The 23,993-nt window shown below is 37.1% G+C and overlaps 1 protein-coding gene across 8 annotated transcripts in view; it reads left to right on the top strand.

Moving 5' to 3' along the window:
- The window catches only part of USP34 (ubiquitin specific peptidase 34), a 109,950-nt gene that overhangs the window by 52,452 nt on the left and 33,505 nt on the right, over positions 1-23,993 (top strand). For 7 of the 8 annotated variants that reach the window (XM_088052533.1, XM_088052529.1, XM_088052534.1 and 4 more), the window contains 27 exons: positions 321-535; positions 2,245-2,360; positions 2,444-2,571; positions 3,862-3,951; positions 4,428-4,523; positions 5,614-5,696; positions 6,266-6,420; positions 7,289-7,402; positions 8,104-8,203; positions 8,343-8,502; positions 8,915-9,041; positions 9,138-9,285; positions 10,866-10,966; positions 11,314-11,523; positions 12,137-12,262; positions 13,007-13,129; positions 13,246-13,329; positions 13,653-13,739; positions 14,561-14,761; positions 16,077-16,159; positions 17,163-17,203; positions 18,954-19,078; positions 20,137-20,289; positions 20,889-20,993; positions 21,421-21,476; positions 21,579-21,699; positions 22,884-23,067. In XM_088052533.1, coding sequence (XP_087908659.1) covers positions 321-535; positions 2,245-2,360; positions 2,444-2,571; positions 3,862-3,951; positions 4,428-4,523; positions 5,614-5,696; positions 6,266-6,420; positions 7,289-7,402; positions 8,104-8,203; positions 8,343-8,502; positions 8,915-9,041; positions 9,138-9,285; positions 10,866-10,966; positions 11,314-11,523; positions 12,137-12,262; positions 13,007-13,129; positions 13,246-13,329; positions 13,653-13,739; positions 14,561-14,761; positions 16,077-16,159; positions 17,163-17,203; positions 18,954-19,078; positions 20,137-20,289; positions 20,889-20,993; positions 21,421-21,476; positions 21,579-21,699; positions 22,884-23,067 — 3,332 coding nt within the window. The remainder of the gene's footprint in view (positions 1-320; positions 536-2,244; positions 2,361-2,443; positions 2,572-3,861; positions 3,952-4,427; positions 4,524-5,613; positions 5,697-6,265; positions 6,421-7,288; positions 7,403-8,103; positions 8,204-8,342; positions 8,503-8,914; positions 9,042-9,137; positions 9,286-10,865; positions 10,967-11,313; positions 11,524-12,136; positions 12,263-13,006; positions 13,130-13,245; positions 13,330-13,652; positions 13,740-14,560; positions 14,762-16,076; positions 16,160-17,162; positions 17,204-18,953; positions 19,079-20,136; positions 20,290-20,888; positions 20,994-21,420; positions 21,477-21,578; positions 21,700-22,883; positions 23,068-23,993) is intronic. The other variant, XM_088052531.1, reaches the window with a different exon arrangement.

Raw genomic sequence — 23,993 nt, 5'->3', positions numbered from 1 at the left:
CAGATATCTGATTTGGTAACATCTGATTAAAGATTTCTCTTAAGTTTTAGTATTGAATAAATAAGACAGCATTTAAGAAAATGCTAAAAATGTTTTTGAAAGTGCTGCATTTAGTTAACATTAAGAAGCCAACCCAGTCATCATGCTAGTGAGATCTTCAGTTTACTTATCTGTAATTGTTTTTCCAATTCATACAAGGGCTGCTGTTCAAACAGATGATTCATCCTGACTATAGCTTTAGGGAGATGTCTGCTCGCTTGTAGTCTGCTATAAACAGCTTCCTCTTTGATATTGTCCATTCTGATATTCTTCTTTTGCAGGCATATGGTTGATGATATGCTTAGTGCAGATGATGTCAGCTGCAGTAGTTCTCAAGTCAGTGCAAAATCAGAGAAAAATATGGCAGATTTTGATGGGGAAGAGTCTGGCTGTGAAGAAGAGCTTGTACAGATTAATTCCCATGCTGAGCTAACATCTCATCTTCAGCAGCACCTTCCTAACCTGGCCTCTATCTATCATGAACATCTGAGTCAAGGTAAGAGTGATAAAAGAAAAATGGAAAAACTTAGTTTGTCATTTTGAATTAGTCTCCAGTAATTAAAGTAATGCAGTTATTTTAACCACTTATTTGTATTTGTGCAAAATAACCATGATGACTGCTGAGAATTTAATGTTTCTCCAAGAGATACGTTTTTGTGTCTGTGTTGATTTGTCAACACAGAAACATTCATTTGTTTTTAGCTGTGTTTTAGCTGTGTTTATCTTTTTAAATCCCCCACTTTCCCATTTTGTCTGGAGCTTTGAATGCAAGTTCAAACAAATAAAGGCACAAAAGAACCTAGTAAGTAATTTTTTCTAACAGGTTATTTAAGCGTAAAGAAAGGTGGTACTGAAATGCAAGGTTGTCTTTATTTTCCTCTCTGAAACCTTCTGTAATTTTTGTGCTGGTAGGTGCACATTACTGTGATTTTGTACATTTGACATCATAAATGAACCTATAAATGAAATAACCATAATGGGTTCTAGAGAAGTTAACTCTGGAAAAATGACTTAAAATATGACTTCATACTTTGGGAGTTTGCAGTAAAGGACATTTTGTGCTATTTCATCTTACACTGCCAAATCTTCTGGTTTACTTCAGGGTGCAATTTAAGATGCTCCTAAAACACTTCTCAAGAATTATATCATCCTTCCATATGCTATTTTGGCAGCTTTATTTTCTCTTTTACCCTCTTTTTAAACATAATGGAGAGCAGGGTTGGTGAAGGGTTCATGTTTTTCTTCACTGGCCTGCAAGAACCAACTTTGCTCTTGTCCAGCAGACAGCAGGACCCAGTGCTGTTTATATATTTCCCTGAAGTAATCAAATAAGAAGTTTTTATGATAATAATTTTAGCCTGACATTGAAAACATGGACTTTTTCTACACTGCAGACTTGAATAAACTATTAAAAACTTCATAAATCTATAAATCAGCATATTTTTTTCAGTATTTTCCATAGATATTACTTGTCTAACTGAAGATTCAAATTCCTGGTTGAGCATGAGGCCTTCTCAGTGCAGTTTATTTTTGACACCCCTAGTTTTGCATGTGCAAATAATTACAGTGTTCTGTGTGCAAGTCTGAATTTTCTACTTGACTTTGCTGTTCCATGAAAATAGTATTAAATAGTAGATCAATGAATGGTGCCAGCTGTGGGCACAGAGAGGAAAGAAAATGTCTATCAGTGTTTATGAAAACATGATGAGTTTCTAAAATCCTGCACTTTGATGCTTTAATACATGGGAAAATGGTGTTTGTTTTTCCTGGTTTTTAGTTGGATGGAGGGAATCGTAGTAGGAGGGGAGTTCATTGAAATGTTCTCCTTCCCTGCGTTCCAGCCGTGGTGGTTATGGAGATAACTCCCTTTGGACCACGACACCACAGAAAGGCTTAAGAAATCTTTTAATTAAAGTATGAATTAAATTAAAAAGCAATTGCATCTGCAGTTCTTCAGTGCTGTTTTTAATTGCACTTTGCCATTAGCCAAAAGCACTGCAAATATTGGCCCAACTGCCCCTCTGGCTTCTGGTATGGTCTTTTAAAAACCCATATGTGAAAAAAGGCTGCAATTACAGCGTTGTTGAGCTTTGAAATAGCCCAGTTAACAAATAAAATGTGTTGTTGTTTGTGCACTTAGGGAATAATGTTCAATTCAGATGGTTCCTTCTGTTTATTCACTAATGGTCTTTATATTTTGTGCAGGACCAGCAGTTCACAAACATCAGTACAACAGCAATGCGGTGACAGACATTAATTTGGATAATGTTTGTAAGAAAGGAAATACCCTACTCTGGGATCTGGTCCAGGATGAAGATGCAGTGAGTTGAATACCAGAAAACACTATTTTTAGAAAGAAAATAAATGCATAATATTCATTGCCCTTTCTTTCTACTTGCTGTAGATTCATCTCTCTGAAGGGTTAATAAATGAGGCAGAGAAGCTGCTCTGTTCTTTAGTGTGCTGGTTCACTGACAGACAGATTCGAATGAGATTTATTGAAGGCTGCTTAGAAAATTTAGCAAACAACAGGTAACTTCAACCATAAATTATCTGTTTTATAAGTATCTTATTTTTACAGCATACCAGAAATCCAAGTTGGCTCTAACAGTTATTTCATTTTACAGGAAGATAACTTAGACTAGGCAAGAGCGAAAGAATAAAAATCATTTCCAAACTGTTGCAGATGTTTCTGATGCTCCATTTCTTTTTGTCTTTGGTGTCCTGAATTTCTCATGTTTTGGTGCATTTGTCTGCTCTCCCTTGTGCCAGAGGTTATTACCTTTCTGCCTTAGGTAAAATCAGGTCTGCACCTCAGTCAGTCGAGGGCAAGGTCAAGTGCTTTGGCCTAAGCATTTTACACTGAATATTCAGATTTTACACAGGTGGCTGAGGAATAGACAAATTCTTTTCCACCAAGTCTGTTATGGGGTCTAATTTCTGTGAGGAAGGAACACCTTGATCTGACTTGTTTTAATACCAGCCAAAGCAGTGAAATTGTACTGGAGAAAGTGGAATTTGTTTTCATGATACAAGTGACTGCTGGACATCACCTGCTGTGTTGAGCTGTTACCTTTTTGCTGAGAACTGCATTTGAGATGAGCTACAAGCATGCTGAGAGATTAACCTCAGCTGTGTGTCCAAGGAGTTACATGTAAAGAAATTGAAGTAAGTGTAGTTCAGGGTCAGAAAACTTCTTGGTTGACTTTGATGGGATATTTCACAAGCACAGGAGGGACCTGGGGCTGTTGGAGCACAGCCAGAGAAGTTGATGAGAGGGATGGAGCCCCTCTGCTGTGAGGAAAGGCTGAGAGAATTGAGATTGTTCAGCCTGGGAAAGAGAAGGCTTTGGAGTCACCTGATTGTGGCCTTCCAGTACCTGAAGGAGCCTACATGAAACTGGGTGAGAGACTTTTTATAAGTGCCTGGAGTGACAGGACAAGGGGGAATGGCTTCAAACTGAAAGAAAGTAGGTTTAGATTAGATACGAGGAAAAAAATGGTTGATTGTGAGGGTGGGCAGGCCCTGGCCCAGGTTGCCCAGAGAAGCTGTGGCTGCCCCTGGATCCCTGGAAGTGTCCAAGGCTGGGCTGGATGGGTCTTGGAGCAACCTGAGATAGTGGAAAGTGTCCTTGCTGTTGGCAGGGGATGGAATGAGGTGGCTTTTAAAGTCCCTTCCAACCCATATGACTCTGATTTATGATTTACAGCACTTTCCTTTAGTTGGTCTGCTCACAGAACTGGAGCTTCTCAAAGGAATTTTGAAATCAGTTATTTCAGTTTTGTAACAATCACGTGTTGTCATTGTTTCTTTCTCTCTCAGATCTGTAGTAGTTTCACTTCGTCTTCTTCCCAAACTGTTTGGAACATTTCAACAATTTGGGAGCAGCTATGATACACATTGGATAACAATGTAAGTAGGCCCCTGTCCCAAAAATGTTGGCATTTAGGGGACTCTAAAATCCTTTGAAATTTGAAGATAATACAGAGTACAGCATTCGTAGCAGAGCAAACCGTGTAACTGCAGAGACAGAACTTCTGAAAAGGTGACAGTGGTTATCAGCAGTTTTCCCTCGGCTTTTTAACATGACATTTAAACATATGCCCAGTTCTGAGTTAGACTGTTTCTGAGTTAGGGTCTTTGGGAACAGTTTTCATGGGCTCAAAAGGGAGTGTTCTGTCAGTCCTATGCCTGAAAATAATGTTAGGAAACCTTCAGGATTGCAAAGAGGAAGAGAGTACAGTCCAGCTCCTATGGTAGATGCAAAATGGAATGTTTACTTTGGAGTTATGTGTGTTCTGTTTTCCTGTAACAGCTGGCTGCTTTCTGTGGCTTTTCTGATCTTTTCAAGCAAACCATAATACTTTCTGTCCTTCAAATTGTCACAGGTGGGCAGAAAAGGAACTAAATATGATGAAACTTTTCTTTGATAATTTGGTACACTACATCCAGGCAGTCAGGGAGGGACGACACAAACATGCACTGTAAGTACACGGCTGACTTGGAGTGTTTTGATATTTTATGGTTTTAACCATTTCTGCTGTCTTCTCTCGCTGCTGCTGTGTTCTTGTAAGTAAATACTTTCTATAGGGACATCTCCTGCCTCAGGAGACAAAAGTCTGTAAAAATACTTTAAATAGCTTCCTTTTCTTAAAAAAAACCCATCTATTGTGTAATTTTTTTGTTAGATGTCATGTTTGAATATTTGTGTGCAAATAAAACATAAAGGTTTTGATATTAAAGTGATTTCATATACTAGAACTATTCAATTGTTTTAGTTTTAAAATTCATCATTAGCCTTTGCATTATTTTTTTTTGTTTGAATACATCCATCTGTACTTTCTAATCTGTGTGATTAAAATCAGGTGTGTATAAACAAGCAGTACAATTTCCAGCTCCCCAATCCCAGAGGAAGAGACTGTTCCTGTTTTGACAGATGTCAAAGTCAATATGGGCACCCACATCTGAAACATGTTGCTATTTATGGGTCCAATTTCACTTCTTCAAATCTAACTTCACTCTTTATATTAGATGTTGCTTTAGTGAGGAATTACTTAGGAAGGTAGGATCCTTTAAATTCAGGTTAAATGAGAAATTGTTCTGCTCCTTTTTCCATCAAGCTTTTACTGTATAAATAGAAATAAAGTCAATATTTTTAAATAAGTTATGACTTTTTTTTGTGAAGAATATGTATCATTTGGAATTAGAAATTCAGAGTAGAAATATCAGCATTTTACAACTTAGGGTAAAAAATAAGGTAGATTCTGTAAGATGACAAAATGATACAGTTAAATTGGACTGTAAGACAAAAAAAACCCCACTCTTATCCCCTTTCTCAATTCCCAGCAGAAAAAGGATTTTATCTAGTGACAGCTATTGTGTCATTCTGCTGTTTGAGGTGGTTCTGCAACATCTTCAGCTGGTGTTTGGGCCATACACTGAACTAGAAATTGAGAAAGAAAATTTTAAGAAACAATTATTTATGTTTTTAAGAGGCACATGGATGAGTAGGAAAGAAGTTATGGCAATAAACAGCAAAACAAACTTTCATTTTTTGTCCAAATTTTCATTTAGATACAGCCACAGTGCCGAGGTTCAGGTTCGTCTTCAATTCCTGACATGTGTGTTTTCAACTCTGGGATCTCCAGATCATTTCAGTGAGTATTTGGGGTTATCTTACCACAGCAGCACCCCAGAGTAAGGCAAAAATACTTCTTAGTAATTTATATCAGATTAATAATCATATAATTGAAAATAATCTCCAAGACAGTTTCAAAAGGAAGATTTTCTGGCAAAAGCACAGAACCAACATTGGAGTTGAAATTGTATTGTAGTTCTGTGAGAACAAATTTTCACGTTCTCTGTGCTGCAGTTTTTCTAAATAATAGGATTGGATTAATTACTAAGGGAAGATAATACATTATGTACTTAAGGGCTTTGGTTTGTGTCCATATTGTTCCCAGAGATCTTTTAGTAGAGTACTATATTCCAAAAAGAAATAATTCTTTGTATTGTAATACTGTCAGAAAATAATTTTTCATTATGAAGAAATTACACTTTTTACAATTGATCTTTGGGTGTTCTCACTATAGATAGTCAAATTGTCATACAATACATTTATATGCTGTGACCTGACAGAAATACTCTGATTTTTCTGTGTATTTTTGGGCTTTATGGAATAGTTGGTGTTACAGAGGAGTAATTAAAAATACTTCCTTAATTGTAGGGTTGAGTTTAGAACAAGTGGACATCCTGTGGCACTGTTTAGTAGAAGATTCTGAATGTTATGATGATGCACTACACTGGTTCTTGAATCAAGTACGGAGTAAAGACCAGCATGCCATGGGTATGGAGACGTACAAACATCTTTTTTTGGAAAAGGTATGTACAGAATTAATTGCAACCTTAGAATTCCAATTAGAATGTTTTGTTCTGTATCAACACTGTTAGTTGTATTTAAAATCGTTTCTATGGAAATCATCTCTTCAGTAGTCCAGGAGGGCCCTGCTTGTCATGCAGAGGTTTTTCTCTGCTTGGAGAGAGGAGGGAAATGGATTAGTGGGAATTCTTTTCACACTGCAATTTACCTGAGTGGTTCTTTACAAATAGTCCATGTGTTCTATCTGCAGCTGTGTAGCACTTTATTTTAATTTGGAAAAAAAACTGCACAAAACTATAGTTTGCTTTATGCTGTACAGCTCAACCTGAACTGAAAAATGGACTTTTCTTTTTGGGAGGGGTCTACAAATATCAGCAAATACAGCCACTGGAAAGACAAACATGCTGAGCTCTCTGCAAGGGGTTCCATCTATCCATTTTGACAGATGACATTACAAAATGGATAGATTGTGCAATAATTAATGTAGTCTAGTTCTTTCCCAAGGTTACACAGGTTTTTGTCTAGTTTTGAACATGTACAAGTTTTTTTGGATGGGCATCACATATACTAACAGATCCTCCTGCTGTTGATAAGTTAAGCAGCTGATGTTAAAATGAAGTAACTTCTTTTCCCCTCTGCATAGCTAGAGTTCAAATCAGTGGTGAAGTGAATTGTTTAAGCCAATTACATTTGATTTTCATTTTGTATCTAACATTCAGGGTATGATCTTTTTTCAAGAACAGATCTATTCAATCTACTGCATTTGAATGTGATTAATAATAAAAGCAATTAGTAATAACAGTGCTAGTGAAATAAATACCCTGTAATTGCTCTCTGTTCCACCTGTCATATTTTTTTACATTTGCTTAGATGCCACAGCTAAAACCTGAAACTATCAGTATGACTGGCCTAAACCTCTTCCAGCATTTGTGTAATTTGGCTCGACTGGCTACGAGTGCTTATGATGGTGGCTCCAACTCCGAGGTGAGCCTGGATTCTGTCTCGTGCTTTTCTTCTCTCTGGCACGTGTGGATTTTATCTCTCAAGGCAAAGATAGGAAACAACAAAACAACAAAAAAGTGATACCTGCTGCCTGCATCTCTTTGTGCAGTTTATTATATTTTATCTTAACTGAACTGTATCCACTGTTGAGTTTAAAAAATAGGTTTGTAACATTTACTTATCTAGTGAAGAAGGTCAAATGACATTCTGTTAGTCATACTCAATTCTGACCAGAAACCTGTTGTAAAATGTGTCTCAATTTATGTATTATGTGCTTTAGAAGTTTTTCCAGAGCAGTTACCTCATAAATATAATTACATTTAGAATATATTCTCCGAATTGATTTGAGGCAATTTATTTTTCTTTCAGTGAATACTGATTATAGTTGTGGTGTTATGGCTTCATCTGAAAATATTCCTGTTTGTCAGAAATGACAATTCACTATTTAGAATTTCAACCAGTTCTCCTCATGTTTCATGCTTCGAAAATGTTTCTGAGAAATTCAGAGTTTTGTGGTAATTGATGCGTGCAGTACTGACAGTGCAAGCAGTGGAGAAAATGAGATATTGTTAGTGATTGAGTCAAGAGCTAAAAAGAATATCTCAGATCAGAAAACCCTTACTCCCAGTAAAATAATGAGGCAACGTTTTGTTTCTGTGCTTGTTTTCCTTTTGTCAAAACAGCTGTGTGGCATGGACCAGTTCTGGGGCATTGCTTTGAGGGCACAGTCTGGTGATGTCAGTCGAGCAGCCATCCAGTACATCAACTCTTACTACATCAACGGTATCACCTTCAATTTTAATCTTTTTTATTCTTCTGTTTGAAGAGCTTTAAAAGAATACCCAGCACTACCCTTTCATTATTCTTAGTATTAAAATGCGTTGTTCCAAAGCCTGTAAATTGACTTGAACTGGTATTGCAGGTAAAACTGGCCTGGAAAAAGAGCAGGAATTTATTAGCAAGTGTATGGAGAGTCTGATGATAGCTTCGAGTAACCTGGAGCAAGATTCTCATTCGAGTCTGACCATTATTGAAAGAGGGCTCTTAATGCTGAAAACACACCTGGAGGCTTTTAGGAGAAGGTAAAAAACTCTACTGATACATTTGGATGCTGAATTTATTTCCATTCCTCTTATCATAGTGATGAGTGTGTTAAGGGTGATTATTAATTTAAGGAAAGGTTTCTTTGTGTGAAGGAAAGACAGTAGGGAATAACTGTGAAAGGTCATAAATAAAGTTTAAACAGTTACCAGAGTTGGCCCTTGTTCTTGTATCAGTATGTGTGGATGTGTTTGTGTTTCCCCATCCCTCACCAAAGAAACTTCTTAAAAGTTACTTTATTTGAAAAATAGCAAGGATGTCAGTAACTTCCTCTTACTGAAAAAAACTCAAAACAGCTTGCAGGTTTTGTCTTTCTCTCATTGTTCAGCAAACATTAGTGTTAAATATGCCTTGAAAAAAACACTTTTTCCATGTTTTTGCCTACTTCCTAAGGTTTGCATATCACCTGAGACAGTGGCAGATTGAAGGCACTGGCATCAGCAGTCACTTGAAAGCCCTGAGTGACAAACAGTCGCTACCTCTAAGGATTGTCTGTCAGCCAGCTGGACTTCCTGACAAGGTGAGTGAAAACTCCTTTTCCAGGCACACCCCACCCTGTTAAATGCTAGTAATTCCATAGCTCTCTTGGGAAAATCAAACACCTGTTTTCTTTCAGATGACCATAGAAATGTACCCTAGTGATCAGGTGGCTGATCTCCGAGCAGAAGTCACACATTGGTATGAAAATTTGCAGAAGGAGCAGATAAACCAGCAAGCACAGCTTCAGGAGTTTGGCCAAAGCAGTCGCAAAGGGGATTTCCCTGGTGAGCTGTTCCTACCTGGAGATTTTGCCTTTACAACTTAAATGATTGTGGGCTTTTTTCCCCCCAGATATCCCAGCTAAGCAAGCATTATGATTTATTTTCTTTAGCTGTAGTTCTAATTGATATCACCCTCACTTCTAATTAATAGTGTTGTTTCTTAAGAGATACCATTTATTTGAAATGGCAAAGAAAATGTAAATCCCCTAAGTCCCTAAATCTGTCCAAATTCCATGTTCCAATAGATTTTCCCCCACATTATTTTTCTTCTTATTGTTTGAATTATGTTATTTTCTGTAAACTGGAGATTCTGTTGCACATGGCTTGATAAAATCCTACATTTCTGTATATCTTACTCTGCATTTCATCTGATTCATGCACTTCTGGCTCTGCCATTGATTCAGAGTTTGAAGCCACAATCCAAATTCATAATTTATGCTCCATATACATGTATTCCTGTCAGGTGGAAGATTTTCCTTACTCCTGCAATTGCTTTTTAATTTATGGTCATCCTGTAGCAGAACTGATTCTTCATCCTGCTTTGAGGCTCCTAATTTGGAATGTCACCTTGCTTTATATAGTGAATATGCATCCTGTTGTTGTTCCCTTAGTGTGTATGTGAGTGAATGAAAATTCCTGCTTTATCCTTCAGGAGGATGTTTCCTAAATCCTCCTGATGTTATATATTACAGCATTCTTATCAGTTATTGCTGATCTGAATGTTTTCTGAATTATCTTTGTTTTCTTGGTTTTTCTCTCTCATTATAAGCATGTGTTAGCATGTAATGAATAATGATCTGAATCAATTCTGTCCATGAACAGCTCTTTCCAGCACCACTATTAGTATATGTTTAAACATGATTCAGAGTTGCTTTTCACAGTTTAACAACTTCTACAAACCATGTTTTACACAATGTAAGTAAACCAGACTGAATTTTGGACACATTAATTGCCTTCTTTATAAAATCCTTTTCCAACCACTCATCAGAAGCAGTTTTGGTAAAGAAACTGTCTTGCTTTTTGCCACAAAGCAGAAAATACTTATTTTTATTATAACTGGCATTTTAGAAAAACGTCATGTTGGGCAAAGTGTGCTTGTAAGAAGAGAGTCTTGGATGTCGGCACCAAATGGAATTTAAGTCTTAATCTTACAATTGTTCAGGTTTCTTGTTCAGTTTTTCCCTTCTGAAGTGTGATGTGACTTCTTTGGTTCCAACTTATATTTAAGTAAGATTAATCATCGCTTCTTTGACTTGAGCACAAGTATGTGTGGTACAAGGGGATTCTGTTGATGATCCCAATCATTTTCCATTATCCTTCTGTGGCATAGTGTCATGTCATTTACTACAAAATACAGAAGGCGTGTTTAAATTTGTTTTACAAACACTTCTCACTACAGAGTTGGGTGACCTGGCATCAAAAAGGTTATTTGTGATACGTGCAAGTAAATTTAGTTGAATGTAATTACCACTTTTCTTAAGGAAATGACATCAAGTTTTTGCCTCTACTAAGGGGTGTACTATTAAAATTGTGAAACTTAAAATATGATTCCAGAATTTTGCTGAAATAGGCTTTTGTCCTAGGTGGCCTCATGGGACCTGTGAGAATGATTTCATCTGGGCACGAGCTGACAACTGACTATGATGAGAAAACGCTCCATGAGTTGGGCTTTAAGGATATGCAGGTACTGGCAGAATGAGAGCAGTCGCTGGAAACGGTGGCCAAGACTTTATTTTTGTGTTCTGCAGCTGATTGCTGTCCGTGGGGCTGGGTGTGATCAATATTGGGGTGGTAGCAGCTCAGGACTGGAGTCCCCCCAGCCTCAGGGGCAGAATCAGGAATGCAGCTACACTGTGAATGCCTGAAGTGAAAAGCAAACCCAAACTTCATTTGTGACAGTTGCTGAAAATGCCACAAAGTAAAGATACGACTGCAAACCAAAAATTTGTCTTTAATTTTTTAATTCTGATACTTACGAAAACATTCCATGGCTTGTCATAAAATTGTCTCTCTGCTCCTTGTGTGTTCCAGATGGTGTTCGTGTCCCTGGGTGCCCCCAGGAGAGAACGGAAAGGTGAAGGTGTCCAGCTCCCAGCTTCCTGCCTACCTCCTCCTCAGAAGGACAACATTCCAATGCTTTTACTCCTGCAAGAGCCTCATCTTACCACCCTCTTTGATTTGTTAGAGATGCTGGCCTCTTTTAAGCCTCCTTCTGGAGAAGTAGCTATGGAAGATAGTGAGGTAATTTGGAGTAATTTTATTAGAACAATTACATTTAAGTCTTACTTAATTGGATTTGGTTTTCCTGTGAAGCCTATTTTTTGTCTACTCTGTTCAGTTGCTAGAGGTGTTTATTACCTGCTTATTCACATGTGGTCAAATCTTTATCATTTTCCTTTTTTCTTAGCAGTGTTGTTCTGATAAATTTTAATGTTCTAAATGTTGTAGAAGCTATAAAAAAAATTCTTAAGAGACAATATTGATTATTTAAGTATATGTGATGACTCATAATAGGAATTGGCTTGAAGAAAGGTTTGTAAAGTTTTATTGCGGAAACCCAAGCTTTGTCTTCTATGCCATCATTAGCTTGAAGGAAATGAAATCATATATAGTAGATTTGAACCTGTAATTTATTTATAAGTTTTATTTGCATTTAAAAATTTCAAAATATGCAATATGATTTAAAGATCGTGTAACTTAGTTTCTTGCAAGTTCAGACTTCAACCATCATGTCCTAATTATGGATTTAGATAGCAAATAGCTTCTTAATTACAAATAAATACATTTGTGGGCTTTGAAATGTCATTTTCTCAAAGAAGTTCACAGTAAAAATGGTTGTGGTTTGGTTTGTCAGAGTGCAAGGTGTGAAGAGCTCCATCTCCATGCAGAAAACTTATCCAGACGTGTCTGGGAGCTGTTAATGCTCCTACCAACGTGCCCTAATATGCTGCAGGCATTCCAGAATATTTCTGATGAGCAGGTGAACAAAATTTTACATGTTTATCTTTATTTTACTTGAATTTAGCATCCAGTGCTTTAGTTGACTTTTCCCCAAATATAGGAATGTTATATAGTAAATATATTGTGTGCTGAGACAAGAATAAACCTAATAAATCTAAAACTAAACAGAGATGTCAGCTTAGCTCCCAATGTTTGTTCTTATAATTTAATTTTCAAAATTTATTTTATAAATGAATAGTATTAATGATCACAATCTTTTTTACTTAGATTGAAAGAGCAGTTTATTCAGCTGCAGCCTGGCTTTTACACTGTGGCTGTTGTGGTAGTCATAATTTTGTACTCTCCTCCCCCAGTTCACAGCATGGTTTGCTTGGAAGCACAGTTAATTTCTTGTCCTACAGATGAAAATATTATTCAGCCTCTTTAAAAGTGGTTGGAATTACATCCTAACAGATTTTAGATATTACAGCTCTTTATGCACACATGCATCACAATTTTGGTGGCAGTTACAATGTGACATTTGCTTTCCTCTAATTTAAAATTGTATTTTAGCATATAATAATGTTGCCTTTTCATTATTCAGATGGTTAATCATGCATAGAAATATGCTTGAAATTGTCTAATTTCAGATAACAGATGAAATTAAACCCCAAACAATTTGCCCATGACACTTGAAAAATCCTCTCCCTGCATTTTTAAATAGATGAGCATTACATATAATTGTATTAATTGTTTTCTATCTTTTTTTTTTTCATCTTTTAAGGGTAATGATGGCTTTAGCTGGAAGGATCTTCTGCGAATAAAAAGTGCCCATAAACTTTTGTATGCCCTAGAAATTATTGAAGCTTTGGGCAAGCCCAACAGAAGGATAAGACGTGAATCTACGGTAATTTTCCTGCACAGAATATCTGGGTTTCTCTGAACCAAAGCATATATTGATGATTTATTTTATAGTATTACAATTTTTTAGCTGTTTTTACAGTTAATCTTGTTTATATTTAGGGAAGTTACAGTGATCTTTACCCAGACTCAGATGATTCAAGTGAAGATCAAATAGAAAACAGTAAAAACACGTGGAGCTGCAAGGTTTGTTTTTCCTACAGTATTCCATGATACCTAAGACAATTTTTCAAGAGATGTAAAATAAAAACCCATTTAAAACATTATCTATCCTAAAATCTTTTATCTCAAATTTAAGGATAACATTTGCAGCATTGGTTTTCTGTGTTATCACAGCTTCTAAATTTGTCATAGCCATGTACAATTATTTCATTTGTTTTCATAAAATATCCAGCTGAATAGTTTATAATTTATTTATTGATTTAAAAACTTAGGTTGGTATCTAACTGATCTTAGTGGTTCTTTCTGTATCTGCTTTTTCTCACTTTGGCTCCATAACATCCTTACAGTTTGTTGCTGCTGGAGGGCTCCAGCAGTTACTGGAAATTTTCAATTCTGGAATCCTAGAGCCTAAGGAACAGGAATCATGGACTGTGGTAAGTGTTCATTCACCCTTTCCAGAAGAACATTCTTGTTGTTTGTAAAGACTTTTAATACTTTGAACCTTTATTACAGCTATTTTTCTGTCATGAAATAGATTCATTCTCTGATTGAAACCACCAGAGTCTATGTAATAGCATCTTCTTTCAAAATATTTTATTTTCCTGGAAGAGGTTATAGAAAAAAAGTGTGTGTGTATGTATAGATATATCCTTTGACTTTTTTTACATTTTAGCACCACCCTTCCTGTTTTTCCTATGGATTTTAGGGAGGGTTGTCCATTCTAAAATTGTAGAACTTAAAAGTTGTAGCTCATGGAGCCTTAGAGGGAAGAAAACCTGGGTTCCTTCCTCAGGAATGATTGCAACTGTATTGATATTACTGTAACAGATCATACTTCTTTAAAGAAGTCAAAAGTAGCCAAACAAGAATGGAGTATTTATTTTTGCTCTTTTTTCTGCTTATTTTAGGGAAGGTTGTCATTTGGAAAAGTATTTATGATAGTGTGTATTAAAAGCAGTAATCTGTTAATGATCTTTCCCAGCATTTTCCTCTGCTGTCAGTGAGACAATTAGTTACAGTGGCTGTGGTGTTAATAAAGGCACTTTTTAATAATGAACATGTTATATAAGAATGACTAATAATCACATTTTTTGCTATTATTCTATCGTTAGTTTGAGCTAAATTCAAGTTACTTCTGATTTTTTATCCTTTATACCTTGCTGAGGTTTTCAGTTGCAAATTCCATAGCAGGGATTGAATTACGTGTACGATAAATCCCTCAAAACTGAAGATTTCTTTTCCTTCCCTTTCCCAGTGGCAGCTGGACTGTCTTGCTTGCTTGCTGAAGCTCATCTGCCAGTTTGCAGTGGATCCCTCAGATCTGGATTTGGCTTACCACGATGTCTTTGCCTGGTCTGGGGTAGCAGAGAGCCACAGGAAAAGGACGTGGCCGAGCAAATCCAGGAAGACAACAAGTGACCACGTCAAGGGCCTTCATATCCCGCGGCTGACAGAGGTAGGAGACACACAGAAGTTCTGTGAGCTTTAGAAAATAACTCCTTTTCTAAAAGAGTAAATGTGAAGTCCTTATTTTAGTAATAAAATCACGTAGTGGAAGTCAGTAGTACTAATTGATATCAGTAATATAATTGATCTCTTACTTGTTCTATAGAAAAGTATTTGAATTGCTTTAAACCTGGCAACCAAAAGGTGTTTTGGTGATTGGTGAACACATTAACTGGGAATTCAGAATTCCAGTGCTTTGTCCCTGTTTCTTAGGTTTTGTTTCTTAAATTGATCAGTCTTTTTATTATTAACTTGTGGTTATGAGCTGCCCTTGTCCTCGCTAAGTCCGTTTTGGATTACTTTAATAAACACTAAAATGACTTTATTAGGGAAATCTGAGTGAGTGTGAACTTACCTGCAGCTGTAAACCTTCCTGCCAGATTCCTGCATGCTGATTTCCTAAAGCAGGCCAAGCACACGAAATATTTTGGCATCAGGGAAAAGTTCACTGTAAATTGACTTTCCTGGGCACAGGACCAGCTGTGACTGCCAAAAAGTGCAGGTCTGGACTCTGAGCTGGAGCCAAACTTCCCCTTTGTTATACCTGGAAAGACCTTTACTGTTCTATAAATATCAGCCATTTTTGATAAAACAAATCCCTAAATCACCAGGGCTACTGTCACACAGGGAACTTAGTAAATGAATTACATTTTTTAACACATAAATTATGCTGTTGCTTTCTCTTACTGGTTTTAAGTTTTTAGTTGTCAATTGATTAATATTTCTGATTGCTGTGGATTTGATATTTAAATATTTTAAGATTTTCTTCAGACTTGAGTTTTAAAATTCTGTGTAGTCTGTCAGGTTTGTTAAAGATGAATATTTTAAGAGTGTTTAGTCAATAAAAGGTATTGATCCCTGAGAAAGGCAAAATTTGTGTCCAACCTTATTCGCAGCCCTGTCTCCTCAAACCTAAGGTTTTTAAAAGGCTGTGAGTAGTTTATGCTTTAAAAAAATAGTGCTTTTACTTAAAAGGATTGAATAAATGGTTGATTTTCCTATTCAGTTGAATTGTCTTCCTTAGAGAATGAAATTTTAGCATCTAGACCTAGTCAGTGAAACATGGGATTTTAGCTCTACTTTAATAAAACCAGTAAATTGTTAACTGTGAAGATGCTGTGATTTGCCTTTGACTCTTCCTCCTCTGCACAGGTGGGTTTATTTAGATTCACACAGTGTGTATAATTGAAAAACAGATCAAAAAGCTTGTTGTTATATTAACTTGTTTTTTTTTTTTTTTTTTCTTTCAACTTCAATTTTTAAAGGTGTTTCTTGTACTTGTCCAGGGAACCAGTTTGATTCAGCGACTTATGTCAGTTGCTTATACATATGACAACTTGGCACCTAGGTACAATATCTTTTTATTTTTGTGATAAAGCTGATCGAGTGTGCACATTTTCATCGCTGCTTTAGTTCACGACTCCAGGGCTCTTCCAGCTGTGGTCCCCATTGACAGCCACATCAGAAATTGAGCTCCAGAGGTTGTAGACTTGCTTTTCTTAGTCACCTCCTGCTGTGGCAGAGAGGAGAGGGCTGAGAACTCAGTGGTCAGGGTGTAAAAGGCATGGATGTATAAACCATAAAGGACATAAATTCTCATGCCAAAATCCCCTCTTTATTTTCTCCAGAGCATTCTCACTTTCAAGGCAGCGTAATGGAGAAACTAAAATAAATTCACTTTCATGTTGCTTAGTCGTCTGCCAGTTTTGACTTATTTTTTCCATCCTGCTGATACTGAAGGCAAAATCTGACCTATTGGAGATTTTGGTCCTGTTGCCTTTTTGTCCTGAGAAAAGCAATTCTGTGTAAGGCTGCATTGAGGCAGTCAAACTGATGCTGGGGAGGTCAGGTTTTTGCTGCATTGGACTTGTAGAACTGTTTCCAAATGATGGATAGTTGTTTTACCATATTTTTAAAAGATTGTTAAGGACATTCAGAACATTTCCAGTCTGCAAGTGTTCTTAACTTTGACCTCTAGTTGTCATAGTCCTATAATTACAGGAATAATTTTTAAGTACATATGCTATATTTTTGGTTTCATAACCTTTTATTGAAATTAATAAAAATGGAAGTAAATAAATATAAAGGTCTAAAGTTTGTAGATGGGTACTTCTCCATAACTTTTAATCTTGTAGACAGTAAAGCTTTATGGGGTGACTTGACGGTTTTCATAGTTTCATTATCATTGCTAATTTTGAATACTACAAGCAATGAATCCTTTTAAGATGAGTGATTTTCCAAGTGGTTACTTAAGATTAACTGTGCTGTGCCTTGTGTGTACTTGTATTTCTGAGTGATAATCTGTTATGTTCTGTGATAAAATTTAAATTATTTTCTCTTCTTCCCATCAGGGTGTTGAAGGCTCAGTCTGATCACAGGTCAAGGCATGAAGGTCAGTGCTGCAAAACAGCTGTGTCAGGAGCTAATAATGGGGAGAGCAAATCGATGATAAGTTATGATTTTGATTTATTCCACCATTAGAGTGCTGGAAAATCATTCTACTCCAAGGAAATATCCATGGTTTGTGAGAGAAATCCACTCTGGGTTTTCCCTTGATCTAATTTTGGGTTTAAATCCAGTCCGGGTTTTCTCCCCAGTCTGGATTCAGGGTGAAATCCAGTCCTGGGCATTTCCCGATCGACTTTCCAGGGGAAATCCCATCCATGTTTTCTTCCCATTCGGATTTTCTTCGTAATGCAATCCAGGTTTTCCCCTGATCCATTTTCCAGGAGAAATCTGGTCCGGTTTTTTTCCAGTCCTAATTCCAGGTGAAGTCTGGTCTGGGTTTTCTTCAGTCCTAATTCCAGGTGAAATCCGGTCCAGGTTTTCTCCCAATCAGGTTTCCCGGAGAATTCCTGGCTGGGTTTCTCCTGGTCCTGTTTCTGGCTGAAATCTCATCCAGATTTTCCCAATCCACTTTCCAGGCTAAATCCCATCTGGATTTTCCCCATTCCTACTCCCACCCCTGATCCCCAAACTTTATCTAAGACTAGGAAGGGGGAAAATTCTGTTTTATTTTGGGAGTGAAGCTGGGGCAGGGGTTGGAAGCATCTTCTGCTCAGTGAGTTTTTCCATGGGCAGCAGCTGCTTCCCTCTTGCCAAAATTTTTCTTATTGGGCTTGTGGCAGAAATTCTATGGGAGAATTTTTAGCTCGGGTTGCATCAATGAGAACAGCAAATTCAGACAAGTCCCATACAGCACTTTATCCTGCATTAATAACCAATGGCAGAGGTATCCAGGCAGGATCCTATTGAAATGTAACACTTTGCAAAGAAGAAAGTAAGAAATTCCAGTGGAAGCTAAGGAGAAGATGAAGGGCTACCAGGAATAAAGTCTTGTTGCACCTGAAAAATTGAAATAAACCTTATTCCAAGAGCAGTTTTCTTTATTCTGCCAAGAGGAAAAGCTTCATTGGCAAGACAGGTGGGGTCCTATCCCATAAAAAGCTGTCCTGGACTCCCTTGGATGTATCTGTAATCAGTGTTCAGGCCTTGTTGGCTGGGAGCACATCCCAGTTAATATTGGCCCCAGAAATTGCTGTCACTGGGTGGGTTTGTGCTTGGGCTCTTGCTGCTGGCAGTCTCTCTCCTGAATAATGAAAGATGAATAATGTTTTCTCCATTGATAATTGGATGAGATGTTTGAAAGTGTAGTCCTTGAAAGTGTGCTAGCCTTATTAGCAGAGGAAAGGTGACACTGGATGGAGTCTGAAGCACTGCACAATGCTCATTCTTACTCTGATTTCCTTACAAAGATGCTACCTAAGAATTTCCAAAGTTACCTGGGGGTTGCAAGATGATTGCAGTGGAACTTTTGTTTGAGGCAACACAAACATGGCCACAGAAATGAGTACAAAACAGGAAATAAGTGTGAAGATGTGATCCAGAGCAGCAGCTCACGGGTTAAGAAGTAGAGATTTAGGAAAGGACTGTGCCCTAGTAATATTTGATCTAATTGGATGGTCATCATTAATACAGTGGTCAGTATTTAATCAGGATATTGGTAAAGCTCTGAGGTTTTTTTGTATCCTAAGTGCCAAGAAAGATTTTTGTCTTGCCTGCTAGAGTGGCTGAAATAAATGTGCAAACCTTCTACCCAAAAAGCTGTTGCTTACAGTGGGGTTTCTCTCCTGCTCTTTCAGTCACTCACTATTCCATGTGGCTCTTGGTGAGCTGGGCTCACTGCTGCTCCTTGGTGAAATCCAGTCTGGCTGACAGTGATCATTTGCAAGACTGGCTCAAGAAACTCACCCTTCTTATTCCAGAGGTATGGTAATGGGGAGGTTGTTGCATTCCTAATTAGTGTCATTAACTTTGGGTTGCCATTAAATTCAAGACGTGTATTTTCCTGCTAAAAGTGGCAAGATCAGCTTCAGTTACTTTTAGTGATGTGTAAGAAGTGATCATTGGAAGGTGGCACATCTGTGGTTGATGGCAAGCCAGGTTGTAAACTCTCACCTTTCTCCTTGGCTGCTGGTTGAAGGTCAGTTTTTCATTGCAGTTTGTTAACATTTCTTAATTTGTTGAAATTTCTGGGTGATGCCACCTGACATGAATTAAATGTACTTCCCCCATTACGTTTTTTACACGATTAATTTTTTTTTTCACTATTTTATTTTTCTGTACTTAGAATCACAAAATGAGTTGAATGAGAATCAATACAAAAATCTTTTTCATGACCAAAGCTTTGACTAGCTTTAAGTAATTTTTCCTCATGTAATAAAGGCTTAAAAATTGCATCAGTTATATTCTCAGTAGAAGTTTTTTGTATTTACTGATGATTGCTTAAAGGTGGACACGATGTGATAATTTTTATCTGTTGCTTTATTACTCAAGCACAGAAAAAGCTTACAGGCTGGCTCCATTTAAAATCCCTGGAAATGAGAGAGTGCAAACTTCCAAAGCTTGATTAGACTGTGGATATTTTTCTTAATAAAAGAAAGAAGGAAATAGTTCTTCTAGTGAAATTAAATTAATTAGTAGTCACAAATGAGTAAGGGTAAATTTAGGATTCACAAAAATTTCCTTGTTTTGCCAGGTGTGATATTTTCTATTCTAATCACTGTAATCATTCCCACAGAAAATACTCGAGACACAGGGCACAGACAAATCATCTTTTTAATTAGAATAGTATATTTTGCATTTTTCTGTAAGGAGTTTAAATGCACATTATTTGTAATACCTGTTTCAGAAGGACACATTCAACCCTGATAACCTCATAGATATTATGAGAGGAATTGATGTACCTGTGAAAAAAAAGGACACAAAAGAAAAAAAATCCTGCAAATAATGTGTGTAATCATGTAATTTGATTATTTTTCCTAGACTGCAGTTCGCCACGAGTCTTGCAATGGTTTGTACAAATTATCTCTCTCTGGCCTGGATGGGGGAGACTCAATCAATCGCTCCTTTTTGCTGCTGGCTGCATCAACCTTGTTAAAATTTCTCCCTGATGCTCAAGCTCTGAAACCAATTAGGGTAAGGATTTAAGAACTGACAAGACTTTATCGAAGAAAAATTTAAATATAAATTTTTTTTAATTTTTAGTATAAAAACTAAAAATGGTTAGCACATTATTGTTGTGTCTGATGTACTGTTTCAGATACACAGATATATGAAGGCTTCTGGTTTAGATGTTTCCAGAAGCTTTCCAAAAGTGGTTAAACTGTGACACTGCAGTAATTGCCTGGAGAAATGCAATATTTGTCTCTTTTTCAGGAGAGTTTAAAATTAGAGCTGTATTAACTAAGGGAAATCAGCCCAAATTTCTCATGTTTTGTCCAGTCTAATCCTGAATATTTTTGTGATTTGCAGTGGGTGGGATGAACTCCACACTATTCTACAGATCTTTTACATGTCTGCCAGATCATCCTGACAATTTTTCGAGAAAATGAATAAATACTGCAGAAGAAAAATAGAACACACACTGTAACCATTGTAAAATACATTGTTCTTATACTTACCTTAGAGGCTTGAAGAAAGTAATACTCATGTAACACAGTTACTGGCTTCACTGTGGTTTTTTAATACAGTTATTTTGTCTTCTACTTCAGAACAAAAGCAATTTCTTTCCACAGATAGAGGATTATGAAGAGGAAACTGTGCTGCGACCTGGTTGTAAGGAGTATTTTTGGCTGCTGTGCAAACTGATTGATAACATTCATGTCAAAGATGCGAGTCAGGTAGGTTTGCTTTGCACTCATACCAATGTTTAGTGCTTTTAATTGCTGTCTTCAGACATTTTTTTCTTAAAATCTGATGGACTGCTGTGAGCAGCTCTGGGATGTTTTCCATCTCCCAGTTTACTCTGGTGTGTATTTATAGTAGCTCTTGGAGTCAGGCAATGACTCTGTAGGGTCAGGAAAGGGGGTTGTTGTAACACACAAGGGTCACAGACATGGGAATGCTGTAATTATCTGTGAGATTCACTGTTAATAATTCCAGTGTGTTCCAAGGAGGAGCAAGTTAGCATAAGTTAGAAAACTTACCTTAGAGCATGCTTGAAAATGAGTTTTAATTATCTCTGTTTTTCTGTGTGCAGTAATAAAATTTTCTCCAAAAGAAGTCCATAATTATTTCCCATTTTCCATTTTCTTTATTTTGAATCAGACAACCCTGCTTGATTTAGATGCACTGGCGAGACACCTTGCTGACTGCATTCGGAGGTGAGCTTTGCCCACAGGAATCTCACTTGGAATTTGCATTGTGTTTATTGTTAGTGGAGCAGAACTGTGACATTCCTTCTCTCCCTGTGTGTGCATATCCAGCAGAGAAATCCTTGACCATCAGGATGGGAACATAGAGGACGATGGGCTCACGGGACTGCTGCGCCTTGCAACCAGTGTTATTAAGCACAAACCACCCTTCAAATTTTCTCGGGAAGGCCAGGTGAGAAGGACACTGCAAGACCACTGAGAGATCAAAATAGTACCTTTTTTACCACATTTTGATTGCAGGGCTCAATATATGAAAGTGTGTCATATTTCTAGCCTTAGGTTGGTATACAAACACACACATACTCCTTTATTAACAAGTAGCGCATACACTTCCTTCCCTTTCTGTGTAATTCCAGGATAGAATTCTTCCATCCCTGAAGTTTTACTTATTTTCATTTATTATCTTTAAATGTTTTTACTGTTGATCAGAAGTAATTGGTTTAAGTCCTTAACAACAGCTGATTTTGACCAGATCCTGGGCAGTCTGATCTAAAAGTAACATTTAAGATCTATGCCTGTGCAGTGGCAGAGATCTGTTACAAGATTATTACATTCCACCTGTGCTTGTGAGGTGGGAAAGTGGTGAGGCAGGGGAAGTTGCTAAAAAACTTATATTTTATGTTTGAGAACTGCATTGTCATTAAAAAAAAAGCAAATTGTGTATAAAAACTGATTTAAAATCAGTTTTATATTTTTTATCAGATATTTTTTCTGTAGGTTTTACAGAACTTCTTACTGCGCCTTTTCAGCTGAAAAGTGGGCCCTGGTGTCTAGTGATGTTGCTTATATCTTGACTGTTTATTGTTACCATAAAACAGCCCTGAAGAAAATTTGATTGTTCAAATGTTACGCTGCTGACAGCATTTTAAGAGATCACTGCTGTTGTTTTACTGGATAAGCATATTTTACTTAGAGAGAGCTTGCAGATTAAATTAGAGTAAGAATTCAGTTCACAGAGTGTAGTGTGGAGGAGGATGTGGAAATTAAAATAGAGGTCTGCAAAGGTCAGATTTATGTAGTTTGGATGTATGGAAAGCTTAAAAGCTTGAGAAACTAGTCTTCAAAGTTACTGAAAATCCATGTCTGGTTTGGCAAGTTATCAGTCATAAAACCAATCACATTTTGTTATTCTTTTGCAATTGGCATGTTCCTCTGTAGACTATAATGTGGTTCCAGTGCACTTTATGCAGTATAAATTGTTGAAATCTGTGATTCAGAACTTGTATTCAAGTCAGAAAGTTCTGCATGATAGAGGTCCAGAAAGTCTACAGAAATTCCTAGAAAATTGTTAATATATGATTTATCTTTCAGGAGTACATCCAAGCTGCTAAATGTGCCAATGTAACTGTTTTCCAGGAGTTTCTGAGGGACATCTTCAATCTCCTGTTCTTGCTGCCCAGTCTGAAGGACAGACAACAGCCAAAGTGCAAGTCCCACTCCTCCAGGGCTGCTGCTTATGACTTGCTGGTGGAAATGGTGAAAGGTTCTGTGGAAAACTATAGGCTGCTGCACAACTGGGTCATGGCACAGCACATGCAGTGTAAGAACCATAGGCACAGACAGCTTTGGAGTGTTTCATGGCCACCGACTCTGCTCTGGCAATTCCAGTCTATAGCTCTGCTATTTGTCCCCCATCACCTGGGGTACTGTCACATGAGTGTTGGCATCTTTTGCTCACCTACCAAATTCAGTCCCATAATAATTTCTGTATCAGAGTTCTTAAATATGGGTTATTTAGAGTGTGTGGTCCTGTTAAACATTACACAGGTAACATTGGATTCTGCATGTTTCATCCTCTTGTGGTGGATTTAATTTCCCTTTTTCCTTTCTAACACGAACCATGGAATATTTATACCAAGGTATATAATATATATGGAATATAAACCAAGGTATAGAAACCACATGGAGGTACTGGACTTATGAACAGCCCTGTCATGTTTTCAGAGTCCTGCCTTTTGGAACCACAGTTCCTATATATAATATGGAAATCATCAACATTTCAAGCTCGTTTATATTTTATCTTTGGTTTGCAAGTCCTCATTATGCATTTTTAGCATGCTAGATTTCCTTTCATATGCCCAGTTTAAACTTCTCTAACCTGAGGTTCTGTCATTTATTATAATCTGTGGAATTGATTTTGGTGCCTTACAATTCAGCAAGCAAAAGAGAAATCTGGTGATAATAATGCTTTGTGTTCTATTCTCATGTGCCTGGGGCCTTCCAAGTTCTCCTGTTCTCAGAAGAAATATTATGAAGAATATATTTTATGAAAATATTGGATATTTATGTTTGCTGTGAGCACATTATCTGCTCCTGAGGTTGTCTCTATCTCTCCAGGTGCAATCATTAATTTTTTACAATCAGTGTTTTCCTCACTCCAAATCTCAGTAATTCCTCAGTGTTGAAGTTTTCTGTAACATTTAACACGGTTCTTACTTTCTTCCAAACACTCTTCCCTAGATTGAT

Source organism: Pseudopodoces humilis, chromosome 3 (assembly GCF_049639895.1).
Source record: "Pseudopodoces humilis isolate 2021_Gansu_Grassland_sample_001 chromosome 3, ASM4963989v1, whole genome shotgun sequence".
In the NCBI taxonomy this organism is placed as follows: domain Eukaryota; kingdom Metazoa; phylum Chordata; class Aves; order Passeriformes; family Paridae; genus Pseudopodoces; species Pseudopodoces humilis.
The sequence above is the reverse complement of the archived record's forward strand: the minus strand, read 5'-3'. Positions and strand labels throughout refer to the sequence as shown.